Source organism: Zosterops lateralis (genome assembly GCF_965231275.1).
Source record: "Zosterops lateralis genome assembly, chromosome: 22".
NCBI lineage: Eukaryota > Metazoa > Chordata > Aves > Passeriformes > Zosteropidae > Zosterops > Zosterops lateralis.
This window is the reverse complement of record NC_139782.1, coordinates 548,680-573,988: the sequence shown is the minus strand read 5'-3', so window position 1 is coordinate 573,988 and position 25,309 is coordinate 548,680. Positions and strand designations below refer to the sequence as shown.

The 25,309-nt window shown below is 47.9% G+C and overlaps 2 protein-coding genes across 4 annotated transcripts; both read right to left on the bottom strand.

Moving 5' to 3' along the window:
* Positions 1 to 1,800: 1,800 nt before the first annotated feature.
* RSC1A1 (regulator of solute carriers 1) lies at positions 1,801 to 8,825 on the bottom strand (the record flags this gene model as incomplete). The annotated part of the gene is made up of 1 exon (XM_083876759.1): positions 1,801 to 8,825. The coding sequence occupies one exon, from the start codon at positions 8,823 to 8,825 to the stop codon at positions 6,972 to 6,974; it is 1,854 nt and encodes a 617-aa protein (XP_083732885.1). The 3' UTR covers positions 1,801 to 6,971.
* On the bottom strand, positions 8,725 to 25,212 carry DDI2 (DNA damage inducible 1 homolog 2). Of its 3 annotated transcripts, XM_083876762.1 has the most exons (10): positions 25,045 to 25,212; positions 20,404 to 20,533; positions 19,192 to 19,422; positions 17,163 to 17,289; positions 15,306 to 15,433; positions 14,648 to 14,776; positions 13,794 to 13,897; positions 13,194 to 13,383; positions 8,951 to 9,013; positions 8,725 to 8,857 (listed from the first exon to the last, which is right to left on the bottom strand). In XM_083876762.1, the coding sequence occupies exons 1-9, from the start codon at positions 25,180 to 25,182 to the stop codon at positions 8,997 to 8,999; spliced, it is 1,194 nt and encodes a 397-aa protein (XP_083732888.1). In that variant the 5' UTR covers positions 25,183 to 25,212; the 3' UTR covers positions 8,725 to 8,857; positions 8,951 to 8,996. The 3 variants fall into 3 exon arrangements, with proteins under 3 accessions (XP_083732888.1, XP_083732886.1, XP_083732887.1); XM_083876760.1 differs by lacking the exons at positions 8,725 to 8,857; positions 8,951 to 9,013 and adding an exon at positions 10,783 to 10,999; XM_083876761.1 differs by lacking the exons at positions 8,725 to 8,857; positions 8,951 to 9,013 and adding an exon at positions 10,783 to 10,989.
* Positions 25,213 to 25,309: the final 97 nt, after the last annotated feature.

The window sequence follows — 25,309 nt, the reverse complement described above, 5'->3', positions numbered from 1 at the left end:
AGGAAAAAAAATAATATTAGGAAAACCATGGAAGAAACTGCTGGGTTATAAGGATAAGTCAACAGTGAGTCCTGTGAGCACACCTCCATTTCTACAGGCACAAGTGGTTTGGTTTTAAACCCCTTCCCATTTCCATTTGTTAACAAAGAGACTGGGAACCAGACATTCCTTTGGCAGTGACTGTTGGGAGGGATCTCAATCACCAACCACTCGCATCCTTGTTTGACTCAGTGCTTTATTGGCAAACACTATGGCACCTTGTCATTAGCACATGTAGTTGCTGGAGGTAATTATGTCATAGTGTAGTGGTTACACTTCCAGGGATCCTGACAACCCCCAATGTACCCCCAGGGAATGAGGCAAAGCAGATAATCAATGTAAGATCACAGTGAATCAAAAGCCAGGTGGGCCAGCAGGATTTCCCAAATCCCATTCTGGTGACAAACCTGCCCAAAAAGTGGTTACCTTGGCAAAGCCGCACCAGGCACACACTCAGACATGAGACTGCAGAGGGGCCAGGCAGGGGCTGATGGGAGGTATTGTGGAATTCCTGAGCGACGGCTCAGTCATGTTGCTTCTGCTGACCATTCCTTGAACTATTCTGAGGAAGAAAATTGCATGAACACTCACCTCTCTGCATCCCACTCTTGCTCTTAATGCAGCCGCTGCATCCACATGACTGCTCAAAAAACCTTCAGCTGTTATTTTTAAATAACTCCAGACCTCTACTCCTAAAGGCCCACAAAAGATAACCAAGTAAAGCACCAATCTGGAGTGTACATTTATTTCATGGGGCCTGACCATCTCTTGGCTGTATAAAGGCTGCAGATTTCAGGATGCCAGTGCCCCAGTTCATGGAATCACAGAATGGTTTGGGTTGAAGGGACCTTAAAGCTCATACTGTTCCATTCCTGCTCTGGGACCTTCCACTGTCCCAGGCTGCTCCAAGCCCCATCCAACCTGGCCTGGGATACTTCCAGAGATCCGGGGCAGCCACAACATACCCTTAAGCTTCTGGACATCAGGGCAATTCAGATTGGGACAATCCCAAACATGAACACAACTGTGTCATTAATCTTAATTTTATACATTACCAAAATAAAACCATCAAGCAGAACAGACAAGGCCCAAGTACTCAAAATAATTTTGAACCAGAGCATTCAATCCTTAAATCATCTCCCAGCAGAAGAAATCACAGCAACCCTTTGGCCAATGTATGTATGACACTGTAGCAGCCCACACATCAAACCTTCCCTTTTCTCACCCTGAGAGCTGAATTCAAAATGCAGTTTTGCGTGATAATTGATGACCTTATTTAGCTCTAACAGTGACACCAGCATCACATGCAGAGCTCTGAACATGTGAAGAGGAAACCATTACCCAGTTGATCAGTCACTGAATCATAACTCATTGTGTTTGTGTCTCTCTCACCTGTCACCAGCATCCACAGCTCTGGTTAGCAGGGATTTAAAATGGCCAAAACCTCAGTGCTGTCTCAAGGAAAAGTGGAAGTTTTTCTGGATCTAAAAAAGGAAATGCTCCTCTGTGAGAGGACCTTAGGTTAGTGACTTTGCCTCAAGTTTCAGAGGGGGAATATCCTCTATGCTTCCTTTCTAAAACCTGTTCTACTATGTGACACTAAGAGAATGGGACTAAAAAAAGCTACTTCTAACTAAAACTCTCATGAGCTTTCCTGGACTTTAAATGCCAGTTTTTTTAATGTCCCAAGAAATTAGCTTCCAGCTCCAGAAAAATAAAACCATCTGCTAACTGGGCTGGAAATGAGGTATTTATGTAGGAGACAAAGAGTGTCCCGTTCACTTTCCCAGCAGACAGTGCCACGGCTAAGTGCTATGTTTTGTGTTTACTCTGTTGTTTTCCAAGTCCTCCATGAAGGACCCAACAGCCCAACCCCAAAGAAAGGGAATACAGGAATTTTCTCAAGTCTGTTCTCAGGCCCTCCCAACTGGAGTAATTTTACCCACAGATTTCTACTCATTACGTTCAAAATGGCAGCATTTGTGTTACAGAAAATCCATTGGCTTTGGGAAAAAAGCAGTGAAGGACTTGAGTGCAGAGCTGCCAACCTCAGAAATACAGACCAACCAAGCAACATTATGATAAAGTGTTTATTTATTTTTTTTAAATATCAAATTTTTTTACACATAATTTGTTGATAAACAGTCCCCCAATATTAAAAAAAAAAAAAAAAATCAAAAAAAGAATCAAGTGTGTATTTGGGCAGAACCACATCTCATTGATGACACACCCACTCCTCTCTTCAGCTGCCTGTGAGGCCACAGCCACAGTGTGTTCAGCCCACAAGAGTCAATGACAGAAAACGCAACCAGCTTTAGGATTCCTGAGAATTGATTCCCTCAAGTTCCCTAACTGAGTCTATAAAACTCTGAAGCATCAGTCAAAGTGTGACCTGAACCACTGTGCTTTGGATCACAGACTAAGCCTCGTCTACACAGTGCAGGAAGAAATCTCTTGAGCACTTCAGAGGGGAATGATGTACATGAAACCAACCCTGTTTCCCAAGCTGACTTCCAAGAGAGGCAGACAGAAATACCTCTGGATTTCTCCTCTTTGAATTTCTGTTAGAGTTCTGGGGAGCCGTTCGGCAGGAAGTCCAAGTCTGGTGAAGAAACCTCTAGGACCTGCTCCTCCTTTTGTTCGTTAATGGCATAGTTTTATAGAAAACTGATCTGAAGTTGAGCATTCAGCAGGTACACTTAAATATTGCTACTTTTGAGAAGAGGAGATGGCGAGAGAGATGGAAGAAGGGAACATGGAGGACGTACAAGATTAACAGTCCTGGAGACCTAGTGTCTACACAGAAAATTAAACATACACAGCAAGGAGGCAGAGATTGTCACAGTAACAGCATAGCTCAGCTTTGTCCTGCAGCAGGCAAACATGCCCGAGACAGTCACCAGAATAGGCCCTCCTCTTGTCAGAAGTACCCATGCCCAGAAACTTCCAGATGTTGGGATTCCACTAAATGTCACCTCTACGTTCATCTGTGGCTTTGTGTACACAAACACAGAGTCACCAAGAGGCCAAGTGAATTCCTTCAGTATTTTTAAGGAAAAAACTAAATCTCAGAAACCAGGAGTAGCTCCAAGGCACAGCCAAAAAGAAACTCTACAGACCCACATGGGTCCCCAGAGGTGCTGACAGCTTTACAAAGCAGCTTCTGAGCACTGCTTTACCCTCTAGAGCTGGACTTCCATGGTGAAATCCCTTTCTTAAGCGATGTGACATTAGGACACTGCAGCAGTTGTTAATGAGTGGGAAAAGAACAAAGTGCCTGGTTTTAGGCTGAAATACCTGGCTCCTTGGAAACCTGAACAGCTGTTGGTGGTACCTTTATCTTCCATTGTAGCCAATAAGTCATAGCACTCTGCCATCCCTCTTTCCTATAAATACTCCCACTCTGTGGGCCAGGTCAGCAGAGGTGTCCTGGGTTGCAGTGTAGGATGTACACAAAGTATTTATTCTATCACCATCTTCAGGAACCGTTGAAACCAGGTGGGCTAGTGTTTTCCCAAGGGTGTCTTCTGCTAATGGCCTTTGGGGTGTCTTCTGCTAATGGCCCATCAACACCTGGCCCATGACTCACAGGTAACTCCCTCCAGGAGTTATCTCTGTTTAATGGGGCATCAAGGACCCACTTCACAACTCCTCATCCTATTGTGAGATGCTCTGCCCAGGGGGAGGAGCCAAGCATTCTCACCTGGATATAAGCTGGTATGTGGGACAGTGCAAGTAGCCCTGACCCACTGTATTCCCAGAGGAGCAGAGCTACCAGACCTTTCTACAAGATCACTGCTTCAGAAAGACCATCTCATCTGGACTGCTTCCACTACCCTGTTCAAGTTGTATTCTGACTCTGTCAGTGGTCCTTTGTGTTATCGCATTTATTTTATTTTTATCTTTTTTACCTTCTTTCTTATTAAATTATATTTCTGAGTTGGAGCCTCCCACTCGTTTTGCTTTCAAACCACGACAAGAGGGACCAGTGAAGGGACTGCAGGAGGCTGAACGGAGGATGTGTGTGTGCATGCAGCAGAGAGGACACATGTTGAAACAAAGACAACTTTTAGACAGTGCTTGCTAAACACACATTCTATTACATTTTTTTTTAATCTTCCACTTCCCCAGTTTTATACTAAATCTTGCTCCTAAAAAAATTATTCACTAATTTAGCAGCATATAGCCATTCACTCAAAGCAAGGCTTGGAAATGAAGAAATTTAAATCACCAGGCTTGGACCTGCTTGATAAAAGAGTTTTAGAAATATTTATCAGTTGGGGGTCAGAGTTTATTTCTAGCAGTTTGGAGAGAGTTACCCATGGAATTCTAGCACTATGGATAAATGCCTCCATATACCTTTGGCAGAAGGGTGGGATTCAAAACTTATATTTGACAAGGAATAAAAGAGAGCATTGAAGCAGATTGGCTGATGCTCTAAAGATTTTATAGCATAAATTCTGTATGCACAGCCAAAGTCAGCATGGCCATGAGAGTAGAGCCTATCACCAGCTTGGTGCAAAGCAGCACCACTTGGGCCAGCTGAGCAACAGCTTCTAAAACAGAGAGTGATACAAGGGGCTAACACTGAGTAGCCAACAGAGAGTGGCCAACATCTGCTGCTTCAAGCAGCTGGCAGTAGATCCACGTACAGGAAAAGGGTACAGGTTCAGCTCTCCCACATACAAGAGAGCCAACCTGCCCCTGGCTGCCGTGCAACTTTGTTCCCAGGACCACTTCACCAAGCCCCACTGCCAACTGGGAGCAGATTCAGCCATCTGAAGTCGCTCTGGATCTGGAAGCCTCATTGCTGTTACTCCTGATGGTGAAACTGATACAGACAGGAATGGGTCTGATAGATCCGATTTCCTAAGGCTTTTAGAGAGACCTGCTGATATTGTACTCCTGTACCAGCTCAAGCATTGCCCTTCACAGAGGGGCTTCTGCTCATTTGAGGTGCTCATCGCAAGAAGAATATTAAACCAAACCTTCAGCAGGGGTAATTCTATCACCTGCCCAATGAAGATGAGAAAGCTGCAGTCCGGCTTCAGTAACTCATTTTGAGCAGAGCCTCAAGTGAATCACTGGATCCTGCTCCAGACAGCCAAGCACTGCTTCCCACATGGAGTAGTGCCTGCTGCTGGCATCACAAGCAGAGAGATATAAGCAAAACCTGTCTGAGAGCTCCAGGTCTGGATGGTACCATCCCAGCTCATGGAGAAGCTCCAATTGACAGCAGAATGCCTAAAAGCCCTTTATTAATTCAGAGGATCTCCTGGCTGTCCAAGTGTCTGAGGCAAATCTGACACCAGCACTCAATGACAGCACAAACTCCTGTGAGATGACAGATGAAACCAAATCTGTGTTGTTTTTAAATGCCACCTGCATAAAAACAGCCCAGCACACACACAGGAGACCTGCTAAAGAAACAGGGAACACAAACACCAGGACACAGGCCTGAGACAACCACAACAACACATGAAAGCCATGAACAAAAATGTGTCCGACTCTGCTGAGCTCCAGGTTTAGCTCAACGTGTCAAGTTCAAGACGAACACCTAACACAAAGCCATTTCTGAGATTTGCAAGTGGGACTAAATCAAAACTCCTACTTATAACTTGTTTTCAGCCATGCTCTCCTTTCCCTTCTCAAGCCCTGACAGAGTCTTAGGGCTTTGCAGAGTATCACAAAGGAGTTCTTCTCCCTCAAAGAAGCATCTGGAAAGGGCTTCCTACAGCACAGCTCAGTGACGCCTCACCACTCAGGTGAGTCACCAGAGATGTCCCAGAAAGCCATGATAGTTGTAACGCAGAAGCTACATCAGTGCATTTGTTCCGTGAACCCTGCTGGAGAGTCTTCGCTCTTGAGGAGGTGGCAAGATCAGCACCCCCAGCCATGGCATTCCACAGCCAAGAGGCCTATCAAACCCAGACATCTAGACAAACCACAGCAAAGCAGATTCTTCCTTCTTCCAATCACAACCCTGCTCAGAGCCACTGAGATGAAGCTCATTCTTCCCTAGGTACAGGGAGATTTAGAGCTGTGACACACAGTAGGTTTGTTAAACAAATTCATCATTAAGGTTTAGCCTTAAATTGGTTGAACTTGTTCTTTTTGCATGAGGAAAAACATGATGTGGGCAAGGCTAGAAAAAAATGTCAATACTCCTTTTTCCTCCCCCCTGCCATCCCTACAGTTAATATCAGAACATCTCCAAATAAGTTAAAATGTATCTTGTAAGTTTTGGTAGCACCAAATTCCATCCCTTCCCTTCTTCTATCCCCATGTTGTAAATTGGAACACACTGGCCCAAAAGCATCATAGAATATTCTGAGTTGGAAGGGGCACACAATAATCATTGAGTCCAACTCTAAATCAAAGCATAAAAGGGTTTGGCAAAAGCATCAGCCTTCCCTGTGCACATGAAACCCCCTTGCTCCTCTGGCAAAGCCTTACACATCCATGAGCATCTACACACCTTCAGTAGCTGCCAGAATAATTTCAACAGCTGGTTGCTGGGTTCCAAGGAGCTGCAACAAATCCAGAGTCCACATTGGACTCAGTGTGCACCTCCCCTCCTGTGCACATGTGGCCAATTCCCATCACAACCTGCTTTGTGTCTGACAGGGCAGTGAGCGCAGTGGCTGCTGCTTTTTATTCATAGCATTGGAGGTTATTCTAAAATTATACATTTAAATAAAACCAGTAGTTTTAATCCAGTACATGATTAAAAGCTATTCTGTCCATACAATGCAAGGACATTTTCTTTCCTTTCAAAGCCCAAATCTTAACAAGTGAAACAGAAGCAACGTGTTACTTTGGCTGCAAATAATGAAAAAAATCTGGCTCAACATTCTGCTCATCCATAGTGGTGTGTAATTGAGATACTCCTGTAGAAGAAAAGATCCCCCAGTCAGCTCCCTCTTCCACAGTTATGTGGGAACAACGATGCTCTTGGCTAGCAAAATGAGAAGGGCAAGATCTGCATTTCCACCCGCTTGCTCCAAGGCCTGGAGAGCTTCCTGTGGGGTAAAACCAGCACCGAGGATCCGGTCAATATCAGACACAGGGAAAGCAGGGGGTGAAGAAGCCCCTGTGGTCAGTCTGGTGTAGGCAGCTGGGGGGCTCAGTGGTGGTTCCTCACTCCCACCCACCGGCCACGGACCTTCGGGACCAGCACTGTCACTTCTCCCAGGTGCTCCTGTGAACAGTCGCTGAGTATCCTGTGATGCTCCTTCACCCGAAGCAGGTATGGAGGAAACAGGTGTGCTTTGCTCCGAAGTTGGACTAGGTGGACTCTGAGAACCTCCTGTCAAAACCTCCCTCTGCTCTGGGCTCTGCTGCTGGCCAGGGGTGGCTGCAGAACTCACCACGACCACATCGCTCTTGCCTGAACCTTTCTGCCTCTCTAAAGAACCTCCCCCGAGTGAAGGCTGCCCAGGACTGATGGGCCTGGTGCTTATGTGCTCTCTGCCAGAATCACAAGGCTGGCTCCCCTCTGCTTCTCCACCCTCAGACCTCACCTCGGCAAAGGAACAGCTCTGTTCCTGGCTGGCTGGATCCAAGCCTTTCTGCTCACCTTCAGGAAGTCCCTTCTGCTGCACTGCTGGCTCTCTGTGAACCATTTCCAGCTGTGAGAATTCTTCCGAGGCAAGGATCTTACATTCTCCTTTCCGACTGACAACCAAGAGTTTGTGAAGCTCTTTCAAGGCTGATGCTAGAGGGAAACATGGCTCTTCTGCAAGTCTTCCTGGATCCATGTCCAGCTGTTGGGTGCTGGAGGGGGAAGAGCTGTCTGCTGCCAAATTAGCCAACTCATGATACTCTGCAGGAATTTCACTAGTGCTTTTAGACTGCAGGACATCACTAGTGGAAAGTGGATCACTCAAGGAGGATGGAGACTTCAGCAACTCCACCTCCATGGAGAAGGCCTCCGAGTTCAGGTTGGATATATGTCTGTTCTCAGTCTGCTGCTTTTGCTGCCTTGCTGAGCTCTGCGCTTCAGCTGCAGCCTGCTCCACTGCATCTATTTCCATGGAGGCTTCCATGTGCACATGGCTATAGGAGGCTGACAGTTGGATACTCCCTTTCACACAGGAAAGACCTGCTCTCTCCAGTCCCTCTCTCATTTCCATGGGAGGATTTTCTCGCTGTTTGGCTTCTGTCACAGCAGGTTTCTCAACCCTACCACCACAGCAAGGAAGTTCTGGGTCAGTTGTCTCAGTTTGCTCCTCAAGATGTTCCTTTTCTGGCTCTTTGCACATCCGATGGTCTGTGGGAAGCTCATATTTTTGCTCCTGCTCTGAAGACAGACAGACATCTTTATCCTGCCTGTGCCTGGCAGCAGTGTCACCCAAATTGACTTTTGTCACTTCCAGAAGATGTTCCTGACCATGATCCTGTCCTTTAGCATAACATTCCTTTAAAATGTCCGTATTAAATGTTTCTTTGAGTGTCTTCTGTGAAAGGCAAGCTGGACTGGAGTAGGTTCCATCTCCAGTGTGTGGAGAGAGGTGATTATTTGCCAAGGAAGAGCAATTGGAATGATGCTGTAATACCAGAGGATGTTCTTTTTCTGGGGTTATCTGGTGTTCAAGTGAAGAGTCAGAAGTCTTGATGGCTCTAGGATCAAGGGGCTCTGCGAGGCTGGATTCAGATGAGCAAATTGAAGCAGGGGCAGAGAGAGAATGATCAAGTAATTGATTTGCGGGATTACAGATCTTGGAATTTAGTCCTGAAGACTGGACTGGATTTTGAAACCCATCAGAAGCTGGTAATGAGGGCATTTCCAGTGAGGTAGTTTCTTTGTCACTATTCTCTGTGGAAGACAGAAAGAAAGGAGCAGTCAGGACACAGCAGAAGCACCGCTGGCAATGTAGCAGCACAAACTGGAACAGGTGGCTCTAAATACCTGGTCTGTGGCCCACTCCAGCTGCAGTAAACACACACTACATGCATCAAGGCTTCCGACGTTCTGTTTGGATTAGGAAACAAACACACCAAATTTGTGTTAGCATTCAGAGCACACACCATGCATGGTTACAGTCCTGCAAAACTCCCTTCCTGACTGTCCGGCACAATGGCATGGAGGCTGCAGGAGCTCCTGCCTCCCAGAATTATTCTGCCTGGTAAATTTGGTACATCAAGGCAAGAATAACTCTGCCAGAGTACAATTTAAAGGCTGTTTTGTACTGTCTATGCTACAGAGCAGTCTGTGGGTGATACTAGACACTTGGTAAGCTCTACAGAGTATAACACATGTGTCTACTGCTGTACTTGTCTGTTCTCTCTTTGGCTGGAAATACTCAAGAGACACATTTCAGGGATATGGGAACTGAGATGGCAACACAAATCTTGGTTTGTGCTCCCAGCAGTGCCATCAGACCCAAGAGAAGGTGTCCAAACACCAGCTGGCTGCAAAAGCAAAGTGTACAGATTGTAGGGGGAAAGAAATCCCCCAAAAGAACTGCTGCCCAAGGCTGAGAAGAGCAAAGCAAAGGAGAAGCAGCCAGAAGTCAAGCCCAGCTTGCTGCTTCCTTGTCTTCACAGAGAGCAGATGAATTGCAGATCTCTATCAGAAGCACCAAATGCTGGCTGTGGTTATCAGGGGAGATTAAGTGACCTTATCTTGCTGACAGTCTGATCTTGCTGATGCATCAATGCTCTTGCGCTCGTTAAATCACTCACATGACCTTTGCAGGAGCACCTGTCCTGACACCACAGTCCTGTCTGCCCAGGATCACACACCCAGGCTCTGTGCTCTGTGATTTGCTGCCATCTCCCTTCCCAAACTCGGTGGGTCTTAAACACACACCACTGTTTTCCTAAAGTCTCTTTTTACAGGAGTACTGGGGCACAGCTTGCCATGCCTACACCTCCAGCTCCAGCCACAATTCCCTTTAAATTCCACAACACGACAGAAATCTGCCTTTCTGTCCTCAGCCTTGTTCCTTTTATTTTCTGTTAACTAAAACCATTGCAGTACCTGCTGTGACACCACTCCACTGCTCATCTTTCCTAAGGGTGGCAGCGAGCTTTGTGACAGAGGATATGGATGAAAACCAGAGGGACATGATTTCTATGTGGAATGATTACATTCATGCTCTCTACTCACAAACCAACCCTTCAGAGAGGAAGCAGAATTGTCTTTTGACCTGCTGGATCTTTAATAAGGGTCTGATCAGACACATCAGGGATTTGCATTTCGGTAGCAGCAGGAGCTTTTCCATCAAGCACTCCTCAGTGTCAGCCTTCTCCTGGGGTAGCCACAGAAGCTGAGTCCCAGCTCCACCAGGGATATTGAACCAGCTAAAACCTGGAACAAACTCTTTTCCGCAAAGTGCACCATCAGGGATAAATTCCTCTCTGTACCAGGAACAGTGAGTTGTTTGTGGTGGCAGTGACTTGGACTGAGGCTGCCTGGATGAAACGGTGTGTGTGGGATGAACTGCCTGGCTACACTTCCTCCTCAGCAAAACAGTTCCAGTTTTGCTGCCAGGTCTGTACATCTGCCATGATCATGGAGTTCCCCAGTGGTGGGAAATGGGCACAAAAGAGCATCAAGACGTCAGAGGTAAATAAGGACGTGGAGGCTCTGGTTCTCAGTGAACCCCACCAGGACTTCACCACCACCTCAGCTTCCTCCCATAGGTGCTGAACCACCATCAAGGCACCTGACAGAAATCATGAGACTCCCTAAAGTGGGCTTCAGGGATTAAATAAAGCTCAAGGATAATCCAGGTTCATTCGAAACAACCACTTTAATAGCCTCCAGGAGAAGGCAGCCATTTGTGTTGTACCATCTCCTTCCTGGAAGCCAGCAAAAATTCCAGCTGTTAGAAAAGAACACATGTGTTGTGGGGAGCTGAGCTTCTTTGGAGCTGCATCAAATTCTCTTTCTGGCCTTCTTCCGTTTTCTGGTTTTTCCTTTCTTGGTTTTCTTGGTACCACCTAGCAGCAACTCAAGTTTTGGAAGAGAGAAAGAGCAAATGTGCTGACATTTTAGGATACAGCCAACAAAAAAAGCCTATGGGCCAGAGGCTAGTACTGTGTCTAGAGCTGTCAGGACTGTCACAGTCAATCTGAACAAGAGCCACTTTTGTCCTGTGCCTCAGTGTTCTATGAGCATTAAGTGAACACACAAAATGGATTTCCTATTCCCATGAATCTTTTACATTCCTCTAGAGCTCAGCATCAACAGAAAGTGTCTGAGTGCTGATTGGCCTGAACCTCATGGTCCTTAGAACCATATGTGGTACATAAGCAGCTTGGATTTAAGTAATTTCAGGCACTTTTCTGTTTAAAAAACTTGTCTAAAATGCTTTTATTGTAAAGACTCATCGTTTGGGCTGAGGTTTGCTTGTAATTTAGTTCTCTTTCAACAGAGAACTAAATCCAACCAACTATAATATCTTCAAAACCTCATCCAAATTGGAAATATATTCCAAAAGCTAACCCAGGCTCTATCAGGCTCCAGGTTTTAACAGGAAAAGAACTAATATTTACACTTGCCAGGCTGTGGGAACGGACAAGAGCCCAAGCTCCTGAGCCTGACCTTTAGCGACATCAAAACCTGATCACAAGGTCAAATCCATGTTTGTGTTTCTCTCTACTGGCTGCAACTTCAGTTAATTAACATTTAAATTTGGCTAGAAAAGTCACACATTTAGACTATTTCTTACTGATTCAATTAAAGCCAGACCTTCCTTCTGAGATTTTTTACATTTCTGGAAAACTTATATTCTTAGGATGGAAGAAAACTGGCCAAATGGAGCAATAAGTACAGTTCTGTGCCCCCCTTAATATTATCAACTTCATTATTTGTAACTAACTGCTTACTCTTTGGGTTGTCAAACAGTAACTGTGAAGTGTTAAGAAAAATTTCAGTGCATTTCAACTATATATATCCACATATATATATATGTGGATAGATACAGATATAGATATATAGATAAATATATATGAAGTTTAGTATCTAATAAACATACAAATATATATATAAGATATGGTTAAATCTTTTTTCTCATTTCAATATGGGTACACTAGAGTCTTAAAAAAATAGCAAGAAAAATGTTGAAATCAAATTAATCAGCTTAAACATGACCCAGCAAAGAGTTCTACATGTGTGCAGGAGGCAGAATTTACTGTGTTTTTTCAGAGGAAAAATGAAAAGTAAAACTCAAAGGTCTCTAAAGAACTCTTGGATATAAAATGTTATCTTTAAAAGTTTTGGAAAAGGCTTAAGGAATACACCCTGAGGTATTCACAGCTTCTGTGGAACAGCAGGGGAAAAAGAATGAATTTCCCCTTCAGCTAAAAACTGAATTAAGGGAGGAGTTGAACAGAAAACTTGAGTTTCAGACTGTTTTTGGCTCATAGCTCAGCTTTCACCTATTTTAGCTGAAAATAAAATCACTTCACTAAATTTTGCAGTCACCAAAACTCTGTAGCCATCACATCTGTGCAGAGTTTGGATTCCAGGGATACTGGGAACAAAACTGCAGGAGGATGAAAGTTCTCTTTGCAGGTCATGTTTAAGGCTGAGGACATGAATTCAGCTTTTGAACGTTAGAACAACTGCAAGGAGGCAATTCCCCCTCCAAGGGCATGAGCACCATTCCAGGGAAAAATGCTGAAATAGTGTGAATTCTAAAAATTGTCATGAACTTTTGTAACCACTACAGCTGCTCTATTTTTACGTGGTGCAGCCAATAAGAGCAGGGTTTTAGGAGCCTCCCCAGAGCTGTGCTCACACGAGACTGCAGCAGCACCGCTGCTGACCCACGTCCCTGCCAGGCACTACAACGTGATCCCAGCCACAGACAACCATTAACCTCCACAGCTGGAAAGGCAGGAAACCAGAGCAGGTGGGAAGCTGCAGGGAGAGCACAAAATAAACAGCAAACAGCCCCGAGTGCCTTTGTGCAGCCCAGAAAGGAGGAGAGAAGTGCACTCAGAGACCACAAGCAAGAACAAACCCCCTTCTCTCCACCCTTTACCGGCTGATGCTGCTCCCAGGAGCTGGAAGGGGAACTGCTCACAAACATCTTGACATGCAGAAAAACAAACAAACAAACAAACAAACAAACAAACAAACAAAAAAACAAACAAAAAAACCACATGGATTCCTCTTTTAAGTGGGGTCCTACTGGTACCTGCTTCCTCTACAGATTTCTGTATTGCCTCTGCGAGCTCTTGGTCAGCGATATCCTCAGGCTGCACGTCGTCACGCCCCGCGCCGTATGCCAGCCGGGCGCACTCAGGCAGCTCACCCTCAGGCAGGAACGAAGTCTGCGAGCCTGTGGTGCCAATCACCAGCACATTCTTCTTGAGATCAATGGAGCACTGCAAAAGAGCATCAACACATCAGGGGCCTGCGGAGAGCCAGGCAACTCCCAGAGATAAAGGGAGACACAAGGTCAGGCAATCCATCTCCAATGGGAACGGCTCACAGCAGGTGAGGGTGGGCCAGGAGTAGCCGCTCTAACCAAAGGCCTCTGTCTGACTCAATTTGGGATAAATCATTCAGTTGGAAAGCTCTGAGCATCTCTGATCAGAGCAAAAAGCTCCAGGCAGCAGCTAGACACCCTAGAGCTCTCTATGATGGATGTAGTGTACATGCTTCTAGGCTGGAAGATAATCCACCATCGACTCTCCCCAGGAAATTCTTATGAATTCACAGGTGAGGCATTTATGTTGCACTTCTCACTAAACCTTCAAGAGCCACATAACTGTTTCAAAAATGGTTTTGATACCTGATGCCTCTTAAGCATATCCAGTCCTAGGAGCATGTCCATGGGCTGCTCTTCAAGGATTGAGAAGGAGCACGCCAGGAAATCCCCTTCAATCTGCACCTGAGCTGAAACATAAGGGAGAGAAGTTCCCACTACAGCACAACAAATCTGCTTTCTGCTCTTCCACCTACAGGGAAAGGTCTGGGCGAATCTGAAACCAGCACTCTAATGCACTGTTTTGGTCACAGAAAGTCTGTCCCTGTGCAAGCCCCAGGACTGCCAAGCCTGCCATGGTCCCAGAGTAATTATTTTAAAAGCTGATGTACCTAAGAACCTTGAGTGCTGCTTCTCTGACCCTCCAAGCTTGAGGGGCTGAAAACAGTTTATTAAAGCCCAAGTGTAAGCAACAGCAACAGCAAACAGAACTGATTTTTCACTAGTAAAGACAATGTCCTCCATCCAGAAAAGCTGCACAACAGCAGAGAGAGGCTTCTCTTTCCAAAGGAACAGCAAACAATGCACTGTGCTGGAACCCTTCCTGAGTAGCTCACCCTGCCCAGCAGTCCCACCCAAAACAGGGAAGGTTGTGGTGTTTCATGTTCACCCTGGGTTTTGCCCCTCGAGAACATGACCTCTACGTATGCCAGACCTGGGACTCCCTCACCTCAAAGTGTTACAGTAATGCCATTAAAATAGAGCATTAAATGAGACAGAAAACAGAGTTCTGTGCCCAAGACAAACTAACACATTGCAGATGCACTTTGATTTTACTCTGCAGGAGCTCCTAACAATTACAGCACCAATCCTCAGCGCCAAGATTGTGGGAAATGCAGCCAAAACCCTGTTAAAGCTGCCCCAAAAATGCCAGTACTTACCTAAGTGCACTCTGCCAATGATTTTCTGTGTCCCAACACCCTTAGCGATGCCAGCCCACCGCCGATCCACCAGCCTCATGATGTTGCACCTTTCAGCACAGGCTTGGCTCATGATGGTCATCTGGGCACCTACCATCAACAGAATTCATGTTAAATCCTGATGGCTTAGCACAAACTTATATTTTCTCCTGGAAGAGCTTAAGATCTGGCACTCAGTGGCTGGGAAACCAACTCACCTCCCCCAGGACATAAAGGCTTCCTGTGAATCCCACTGTGCTGACCTGGCTGCCCACACATGGGTTGGCATTGACCATTACTGTAGGGATGGAATAACCCCAAGAACATCCCCTGGCAGGATGTGGATGGGAACCATCACATTAAAGATGTGTGAAATCCCCGTCTGCAAAATGAGACAAGACACTCGCACATGGTGGCGACCTTCCAGGTATGGAAGTCTCAGAAACTCTCCCAGGAGCCCTAATCCAGGGTGTTCCTACACTGCTTCTCTCAACAATCTGCTCTGCTTGCCCAGGCTGTGCTCAGGGTTTAGAAAGTAGTCCAAAATCTTGTCATGCAGTCCTTTATTATAGGATTTTTTTGGGGAAACTACTGAAATGTTTACTGTTGCCCTTAGTGATGCAGAGTGTGGAGAAAGCACCTGAGTCCACAAAGGCTTTCACAGGGTGTCCATTGACTTTGCAGTTGATGTAGAGCATCACCACCTGCCCAAAGCTCTCAGGTGCCTCTTCCATTGCTATTGTCATGTTTTCTTCAATGTTTTGTTGCCTGAATTTTGTGACAAGAGAGAGAAAAATCAAAAGTTCTGTCAACCAAATCTTGTAACATCCCTCTGAGTCACAGAAATCCCACCTGCTGCTGCTCACCTCACAAACACACATTTAAACCACAAAGGCTGCTTCCTTTAGTGAAACAGACCTGGGAGCTGAAGATTGCTACGAATGATCTCAGCTTAGTCCAGAGACATTGGGTTACTTCCTAGCAGCCACTGCCCCTTCCAACCCCTGCCTAACTCACACCTCAGCTCCTGACAGCATTGTGTTGCCAACAGGAACCTGCCATCCATGTCAACCTGGAGAACTCAGAGCAAAAAACCTGTAGATTCATTAGTCACACAGAGGGTACACTGAAATGCTGCCAATAGCTACATCAGTGGAATCCCACACAGCAGCTAAACTTTTAAATCCTCTGGTTTCCTTGGTATCTTTCCTTTTCCAGGCATAGGAATAGAGGGAGGTGAGCAAAATGGTACAAAGAACACCAAGAGCATCAGGCCTTGATGCAAATTCAAACCAACAGAAAAAATGCTCTTCAAGAAACCCCTCACAACCCCAGGATAATCTTGGAAGTGACAGGCATCCAAAACAGCTTTATCACCCCAAAAAAGGAAAAAGGCTTCGATTCTGATGCCGTTTCATTTTTCACTCAGTGGAGTGTGAAATCTGGGGACGGCTTAGCCCAAACAGCTGCAGAACCTTGGCCACAACCTCTTTATCTGTCCCTCATCTAAGGAAGAAGGGAAGCATTCCTGTGCCTCTGAGCAATGTTTCACTATCTACAAGTGTCTATTTTCTGCATTGCTGAGTGTTTACCTGGCACCAACACCTTGTCAGTTGTAATGTGAGATCACTCCTACCACCAGTGAATTCTGGTTCTGACCAACAATGGGTCTGTACCAGACACTTTGTTATCAGGGGAAAACCACCAGCCATGAACTGACTCCAGAATTTACCACTCAGCTGAAAAAACCAGCCCAACACAATTACATCTGGAAGGCAGCAAGTCGGAGCAAGCTGATGAGCAGGATGCATTTCTGCAGAACTTCTCATCAGTGAATTAGCCAGACACAGAACAATTAGCAGGATGCAAAACCAAATCTCAGGGGCAGCTGGGAGAAACAATGCCATGCTGCTGTACACCAGACCAGCTCCTGGGTTCAAACTATGCCCTGGGCACTGGACTCACACCTCTCAAGAGATGTGCTTTCCACAAGTGCTCCGGTTTCGAGAGTGGATCACCTCAGGCACCTCCCCACACCAAGACATCACATGCACAAACAACAGGGCTGTCACCCCATATCACACAGTCCCAGAATGGTTTGGGCTGGGAGAAAACTTAAAGCCCATCCAGCCATGGGCAGGGACACCTTCCACTATCCCAGGTTGCTCCAAGCCCTGTCCAACCCTGAACACTTCCAGGGATGGGGCAGCCACAGCTTCTCTTGGCAACTTGTGCCAGGGCCTCACCACCCTCACAGGGAACAACACTCTGTGATCTCAGCTGGACACATCTCCAGTATGGGGTGCACCTCCATGTTCCCGAATCCCAACCTTCCATGCAAAGGGGCCCAGAGCATCCCCCTGCAAACAAACTCCTCGATACAAGGAAATGTGTTTAGATTCTGCCTTAGAATCTGAGGAAAAAAACACCATGGATGGAAGCAGACAGTATTTTTTTCTCCCCAAAGAGGACCCCAAAGCCCACTTTGGTTTGTCACCTTATGTCTTCTTCTATCTTGGCCTGTGCCTCAAGATCAAAGGGGTCAGCAGAATAGAGCCGGATCCTCTCCTGTTCACGCCGGGCTCGGTCCTGCTGTTGCTCCAGCAACACCCTGGTGAATTTCTCTGTGGGAACATGGAGATAAAGAAATGCTTTTTACTGGAAATTACTCTTGCAAATCAAATTCTGGCACAGCAAACGCTTCTTTTGATGCCAGCTGAGGAACAGACTCAGCAGCACATGGAAAAAAGCTTCCTCTGAGGGCAGTGCGGATGGACCTCAGAGGATCAGTGGCAAACCTGGGAACCTGCTGAGATGAACAGCAACTGGACAGAGCTCACTCTCCTCATGTCCCTACCCAAACACTGCACAATCAAACTCAAATTTCCTAGCACATACATTTTTATAGGGAAAAAAAATTAAAAACCACACAAAGGCTAAGAACAAAACTTCCTTCAAACCCAAGGAACATGGCAAAAACAGAGATCATAATCCCTAAAGCTGAATGCCTACCACTGGAACTAGGTGGTGTTAGCCAGGTCTAAATGCACATTTTAAGACTACAGTTTTTAGATTCCCACCTTCCGGATGGCCTCTGGGCATTTTTTGCTGCTTGAATGGGATCACGTATGTCCCCAAAAAGACTTGGCAGTCTGTGTAGGTCTGCACACAGGGAAGGTTTGAGTTTGCTTCCAGAGATGCGTTCCCAGGAAGCAGCTCTGACTCAAAGGCTCAGGGAGGCATTGGGTATATTTGACTGTAGGATTTTTGAAATCAGGCTCCTGTACAGCAGGTGCCTTCATCCAGCACAGCCACGGGGCACAGAACTATGCAGATATTTGGGAATCCAAGCTGGAGCTGAGCTGGATCCATGCCCAAACACTGCTAGTAGCAGCACTGCAGCATGACAAGGGCAAATCCAGCCTAAATCACTTCCTCCTGACAGCCCAATGCAGCAATTTGGGACTGAAAATGCACATCTGGGTAAAAACTTGATGTGCACAGAGCAGGCAGAGCAGCAGAGGAGCCAGTTCTGGGTGTCCTGGGCTTAACCTCTGGTTTCCTGTACCAAGAGCAGCACCCCTGCTTAAGGTGATGGAAAAACTCCCAGCAATATGCGTGAAAAAGCCTGAGAGTGCAAAGAATGTAGCTTCAGCTCTGAATACGAACTAGAGGCAGAGTTAAAAACAAACCAGGCTAACAGTATCCATGAGAATTCCTCTCTGGTTTCCTCTAACAGAGAGAAATCACTCAGATGTAACCCTGAGAGTGGATAAAGCCTCCTGCTAGAAGCTCCTTCTCTTTATTTATTTCTCCACATTCAACCGGACTTATTTGCAAACTAAACATCCTGGAGAGATTCAGAAGCTCATCTGCTGCTACTCAAAACCCCTCTCTTTTCACACTTAAAGGATGCCAGAGTTCAAATCTTTCACCACAGGAATAACAAGGGACCAATATCACCTGCAGAGGAAGTGAAGGACGAGGTTTCAACTGTGCCCAAAACACAGACATACTTCCAAGATTATCAGAAACGTACACATTTATGACTATTTCTATTGAGAAAGTTCCTAAAAGACACCATTTCCTTGTTCCTTTCCCTCTCCCTTTCTGCAGTTCACTTTCACAGCACATGATCCCTATGCACAGAGCTGGGTTTGGAGTGTGCTGTTCTCGGTTGAGTCTCAGCAGGATCTGGGATGCAGCAAACACACCACCTTTATTGGAAAATGTGCAGTAAGGAGTGTCTTAGTGTAAAAATCAAGAGCTGAGTCACTTGTGTTCACAGACCAATTCACCCAAATTATCTGTGCATCTGATATTTCTGAGTAGGAGATATTAAAGAGGATATTAAAGATGCCAAGCAGGAGAAATACACCCAGAAATGGAAGAACTCTGCGTTGAGTGCTCCCAACTGGCACCTTTTATCTGCACCATCAAGGAATCTCCAGCACATGCCAGCTCATTAAACACCTGGGGCTGCCTCTGATGGGAGCTGACCCCACCCAGCTCCAAGCCCAGCTCACCAAGGTCCCCGCTCAGCAAGGCCTCAGCCAGGGGTGGGTTACGCTCCTTGAGCAGGGACAGCTCATGGGGGTTGGCTAGCAGCATCTCCCGCAGCAGTGCTGGGTTGTCAAGGCCCTGAGGGAATGAGGGTGCATCTGGAGGTGATGGGCGCGGGCGCTGCGCTGGGGGCTGCTGCTGCTGTGTGGATGTCCCAGGAACAGCAATCCTGCTGAAATCTATCCTGGGCAGACCTGAAAGGAAGAAGAGAGGTGTTGGTGCTTCATGGTTGCAGTTCTGCTGGAAAAACCACGGGAAGGATGAACTGCCTTCAATGCTGCACAACAGCAGAGTCCATAAGCAGCAGTTTGTGTCGGAAGTGCAGCCACATCCCTGGGTTAGCAATGCTGGCGCATTTATGTAATTGGTCTCGTCTGTCTGCCCCATTTTTAATCCCCTGAAATGCACTTGCTGACTAGTTATTCCCAGCTTCATAAACGTGAATCCCTCATGGAGGGCCTGCAGGGCTAAATCCAGTGGCTCTGAGGCACTTCAGAGTCTCCCGGGTTAAAAAAAAAAGCAGGGGGAAAAAAAAGTAGTAACATTCCTGCAGACCTGCATTGCAGGTACCCATCCTCCAGCTGAGGCAGGACAAAGACCTCATCAATGCTCCCACACCCTTCTCAGCCTGTGGCACCTTTTCTAGGAATATTTTATGACTGGGATTTGCTAGGAGTGGCTGTGGAAGGCAGGACAGAAATGCAGGGCTCCACTCAGGCATTCTCAGAGTAGCCTTGGCATGCACACATGATTAAGCCACTGGGTTTGGCAAGATGTGGCTTCTCAGGCAATCTGCCACAGGACAGGTTCAGGATACACGTCCATAGAGGCTGTTCCTGGGTGTGAGCCACTCACACACCTGTGCCATCACATGCAGTGGGAAGGGAACCAGCGGTTGTAGGAAAACACACCCACCCTTACCAAGCCTGTTCTGAACCAGTCACCTCCTCACTGCCTCCACATTTCCCCAAAGGAACAGTAAAATGGTACTAGCTTCCTCAGAACACTGAATCAGAAGCCCTTTGGGTCATTTACAAATGCCGCTAACTCACCCAAGCCACTCTCCCTCAGCACTTTCTGCAGAAGGTGCTAAAGGACACTGACAGGAGCTGTGTTGGGTAAGAGTTGATGAATCTCGGCAGGCTCAGGCAGTGCTGGCATGGAGCCTTTCTCACCTGGGAAGCGCATAGAAGGCCGTGGCTCCACTGTCTCCTTCTGGCGCAGGATCACCACGTCCCCGTCCTTCAAGCCATAGGAGGCCAAGGACCTGCTGTTGTCAGTCAGCGGCCGCTCCGCATAAACAATCTGTGTCAGGAGCCACCAGCACCACCAAGCAGAGAAAAAGTTAGAAAAAAAGCGCAAAATGTTATTTTGTTGTAGGAGGAAAAAAAAAACATTCCAGAATCCTCCAGATCCATCTCAAGTTTCAGAAGGGAAGGTGTGATGTCCTCACAGGCCCCAGCCTCAGGCATAGCAGGGCCTCCACACATTCATGGTTGGACAACACAGGGCTGGGGTCTTGCCAAAATCCAGCTGTGGTTTGACAGCTGGCACCATGGAGAAGGGCCAGTCTCCCCTGATCAGAGGCCAAGATCATTAGAGGGAAGCAAGTCTTGACCAGGACTGTCCGTCCACATTCTCAAACTCCAAACTCCACGACTACACAAGCCACGGACGATTTCTGCAGCATTCCCTACCCCAAGTCAGCACCCACTGACCATGGACCAACAGCAGACATGTCAGCAGTGCCAGTCCAGGGATGACCCAGCCCAACATCCATCATTCTGCCTCTTCCCATGACACAACTCCCCAGAATAACCAGTTTTACAGGGACCTTAATCATTAGCTCCTTGCTTTCCAGTTCACTCCAGTGATGCAACTCTCCAGACTCAGAGCAGCCAAAGGCTCTGCTCTCAAAACTGCCATCAGTCCATGCAGGGAATTAACTTCTTGTGACTACAAAACACAAAGTCACATCCACTTCTATTTTGATAACCTGGTTTAACAAGGGTTTCACAGACTAAACATAAAAACACTGAGATAAAGGTGAATAATCTCGACAGAACACTTCCATGAACATCAGATCTGTAATACCTACAGAGGCCCTAAGTTGTGGGAAAGCCCAAAATGTAACATAAAGCTGGAAGAGAAGTTCCCAGAAATGGTATCTGGCAACGCAAGTTGTCTGTGCCGTCACTGGAGCAGTGAGACCAGGCAGATCAGCCTGGCTGCCTCCTGCCCTGGCAGAAGCCCAGAGTATGGAGAACTTGGCCTAAACCCCTCAGGCACATGATCAAATTTCACAAACACCACCTTGTTTAGCCGCACAAGTGTTTAGTGTCTCTTTGGGGCTGGAAAAGGCCAGTTCAGCAACAACATGTTTGCCACAGGTTGGGACTGGCTGAGCCACGTGGGAGAAGCTTTCGCAGTCCTGGCGTGGATGGGCTGTGGCTCTCTGCTCGATGCCATCAGAGGGAGTAGATCCAACAAGATCCCAAAAAAAAATCATTACCTGTCTTAAGGTCTGGCTGACACTATGGACTTTCATTGCTTCACTCCAGCAACTCCAACATCTTACACAGACTCTCCCTGCAGCACCCAGCAGCAGAGACCCATGGTCAGCAGCAGTGCCAAGGCAAGACAAGGCAGGAGGAACACAATGACCAGAACCTCATAGGGCAGCAATCAGAGAACGGGGGAAACACACATGACAGAATGAGGCATGAGCTTCCTATCTCCTTCCCACCACCAGTGTGCAACCTCAGCACTGCCTCACACGCTGAGTCCCTCCCAGGGCCCGTGTGCAGCCATTTGAAATTGCGGCCTCTACCCCACAAGACAGCAGCAAGCAGCGGCACCACCAAGGTCAGCTGGTGCTGGCAGAGCCTCGGCACAGCCTCTCATGTTACTGGCCTGAGGCGGTGCCGCTGCAGCGACGGCCAGTGTGTCATAAATCTCAGCTGCTCACCCAAATCTGAAATGGCAGATTCCCTGCGCAGACACTCTGGAAGAGACGAGTTAATCAGTTTAAGTGAGGCTTTTCCTCTGTCATCTTGCTGGGATTGGATTTATGAGCGTTCAGCCTTACATCCCAGACAATGAATTAAGTGCCTGGCACTCATGCCATGTCCATTAGCAGCTCAGATTAATCCACTCATGACCCATTCTGCTCCACTCTTAAAACAAACTGATTGGATTTTGGTGCCTTTTGATTGTCTGGTTCGTGGCAGTTCTGCTGGCTGGCATGCAGTGGCAGTTCTGCTGGCTGGCATGCACCAGACACGGGTTCTTCTGGAGGTGACTCAGACAGGGATGCAGGCACTGATGGATTCACTGTGCATGATGCTAGAGGGTAGAACCTTCCCATGGAGCAGGGAACCCCAACCAGGAGTGCTAGATGGCACCTGCAGCCACCAATCAAGCCAAATCCTGGGCCCATCAAATATTCTTGAGCATGGCACACATGAAGGGCATAGAGAAAAAATAAATTAAGGGAAGGAATGAAGAGTGTGGTTCAGCTGAGAGCCTCCTATCCCCTCTCCCAGAAAGCCACGGCCTTGGTGTGTGGAGGAGAGTGAAAAATCAGATTATTTCCCCTCGCCTCGCCTCGCCCAGCTCCTCTTATCACCACAGCCACGAGCAGCCACCTCTGTTATCTCACCAACCTGTGCCCACAGGCGTCCCTCAGACACCTCACAGCTCCCTGCCCCACCTCAAACTGCAGCACCCGGAATTCACTGCCCAAACCAGCAGAGAATGAGGTTGGGATTAACCCTCCTCCACATACTGAGTGGTTTACTCCCCCCTGCATGACCCTTATAATGAAATTCATCCTCACTAGTGCCAACACAGCACCTTCAATGCAACATTCACCTTGGCTGAGGAAAAAGGGCAGAAAACAGTCAAGTTTGGTAAATGTAAAACTGCCTATTTGTGGTTTAAGGACGCAAAATCCTTCCACATAAGGAGCTGCTTCACTGATAACTTGTATCTTTATAAATCTCTCACAGAATCGTTGAAGCTGGAAAAGCTCTCCAAGATCATCAGGTGCAATCACCAGCCCAGAGCGCTGAGTGCCACGTCCAGGCTTTCCTTGGACACCTCCAGGGATGGGGACTCCAAACTGCTCTGGGCAGCCGCTGCCAAGGCCTGACCACCCTTTCCATGAAGAAAGCCCTCCTGATGTCCAACTTGTTCTCCTCACTTAAGGTCTTCAAAACACCTCACAAACACCAGGCAGAAAGAGGAAGAGGAGTGATAAATAACTGCCTGGAAAACACGACACGACGCGGCACAGGATGATGCGCGAGTGGCAGATGGATGAGCAGAAGGAAGGCAGAGGTGGCTACAAAAGCGCAGCGCTGCTCCCCTTGCTTGGGGCTGGCAGCATCCAAACCCCACACACATCAGCTGTGCTGCAAAAACTCAAACAAGGGAATTCCTGACAAAAAATACGTGGAGAAGTGACCCCTCATTATCCTAAACCAGACCCAGAGCTGCAGGTCACCATGACACAAGTGACAAAGGTGACAGTGGGGAGTTTGTGCTCCAGTTCACACTTGGACATGTCAAAGCCATGGCAGAGTCCCCAACACAGCGGTTGTCCCCAGATCAGGGGGCTCAGTGGTGGCTGTGACGCAGCCACAGGAGAGTTGCTGGAGACAGAACCTTTGTGTGAGGTGAGTTCTCCCTTTCCACTTGCCCAAAATCAAGAGTTTTTTTCCTAAAAGAGAACCCACCCTACCTGGATTTCCTACCCCTGTTCTGAGACCTTCTCTCTCACCACCAACCTCCCATTCCAAAAAACAAGACTCTCCCAAGGCAGAGGAAAAGCCAAACGTGAGGAACTTGCTGGGTGAGGGACACCACAGCTCCAGGGCTGCCCCTGCAGCAGCTCTTCCAGCGCTGACTAATCCTGGCTTGGCTGGAAATACACTTTGTTAATTTAGACTGGGAAAAGGCTCGGGAAGCAAAAGCCACCACTTCACAAACTCTGCCAGGCATGGCCGGCGCCGAGAAAAGGAGCCGACACCGCCCTGCCCAGAATAAACGGAGAGAAACGGTCACAAACGTGGGACTGAACCCAAAACATGAGCAAACCCCAGACAGAGCCACCCCCACATGCAGCCTCCCCCATGTTTTGGCACACGAGTGAGCCCTGAATCCGGGCTGGAGGGGGATATTTCCTGGGAAAACCACACAGATGTGCCTGTTCCCCACATCTGTGTGGAAAAAAGGGAGGAAAAGACTGAATATGCCCTTTCCGTCCCAGATCGGGCAGGGGTTTTATGGGATATATAAACCCCTTCTCGAACATTTTAGCCCCGTTTCCTGGGGTTGGAGGAACTCACGGGTCACCACCTTCCCCGCGCTCCAACTCCCGTTCCTCTTGTTCCAATTCCCGCCCCATTTAAGCATCAAACTCCTCCGAAACCTCAACATAAAACGAACCAAAACAAACCCACATTATTTTCTGCCTTTCAGCTGCGCGGCGGGCGCGGATCGAGCGTTGACCACAAGTCACCGGGGACTCGGAGCCCTCGCTTAAGTGGATTTTGAGGGGAAGGCGAGGCGTTTGTCCCCAAACCCCAAAGGTCCGTGAGGGGAGGAACCGGGAGGGACCCACCACCCTAAACAATCCCAAACTCCGGCCGGGGCGGGGGGGATCCTGGGACCCGACCCCGCGGGGCGTGGGGGATACGGCCGCTCCCGACCCAGGAGACCCCGACCCTGCGGGAGAAGAGGGCACGGCCGCTCCCGGCCCGGGGGCACCGGCCGGGCCCTCCCCGGTGCTGGGGGCGGGTGCAGGCCCTGACCTGGCTCTCAGCCGCCGGGATGCCGGATTCCAGCTCGCAAAGGGCGCGGAAGTTCTGCAGCTCGAAGTCGGCGTCCACCTGCAGGTTGAAAGTGATCTCGGAGCGGTCGCGGCGCAGGCAGAACACGGTGAGCAGCATGGCCGCCCCCGCCCAGACCCGCACCCGCACCCGCCGCCGCCGTCAAGCGCCGCCGTCGCAAAGCGCCCGCCCCACCGGTCAGGCGCCCATGTCAATCGGGGCCGTCTGGCCAATCAGAGAAGGCCGG

What these genes read in the sequence shown, in the direction of transcription:
- DDI2 (XM_083876760.1), bottom strand. Translation starts at nt 25,182, where the DNA reads ATGCTGCTCACCGTGTTCTGCCTGCGCCGCGACCGCTCCGAGATCACT. An exon ending in ATATGCTTAAGAGGCATCAG is followed by an intron (nt 13,384 to 13,793) that starts GTATCAAAACCA and finishes GCTCTTTTGCAG; the next exon opens with TGCTCCATTGATCTCAAGAA. An exon ending in GAAATCTGTAGAGGAAGCAG is followed by an intron (nt 11,000 to 13,193) that starts GTACCAGTAGGA and finishes CCAAAACTTGAG; the next exon opens with TTGCTGCTAGGTGGTACCAA.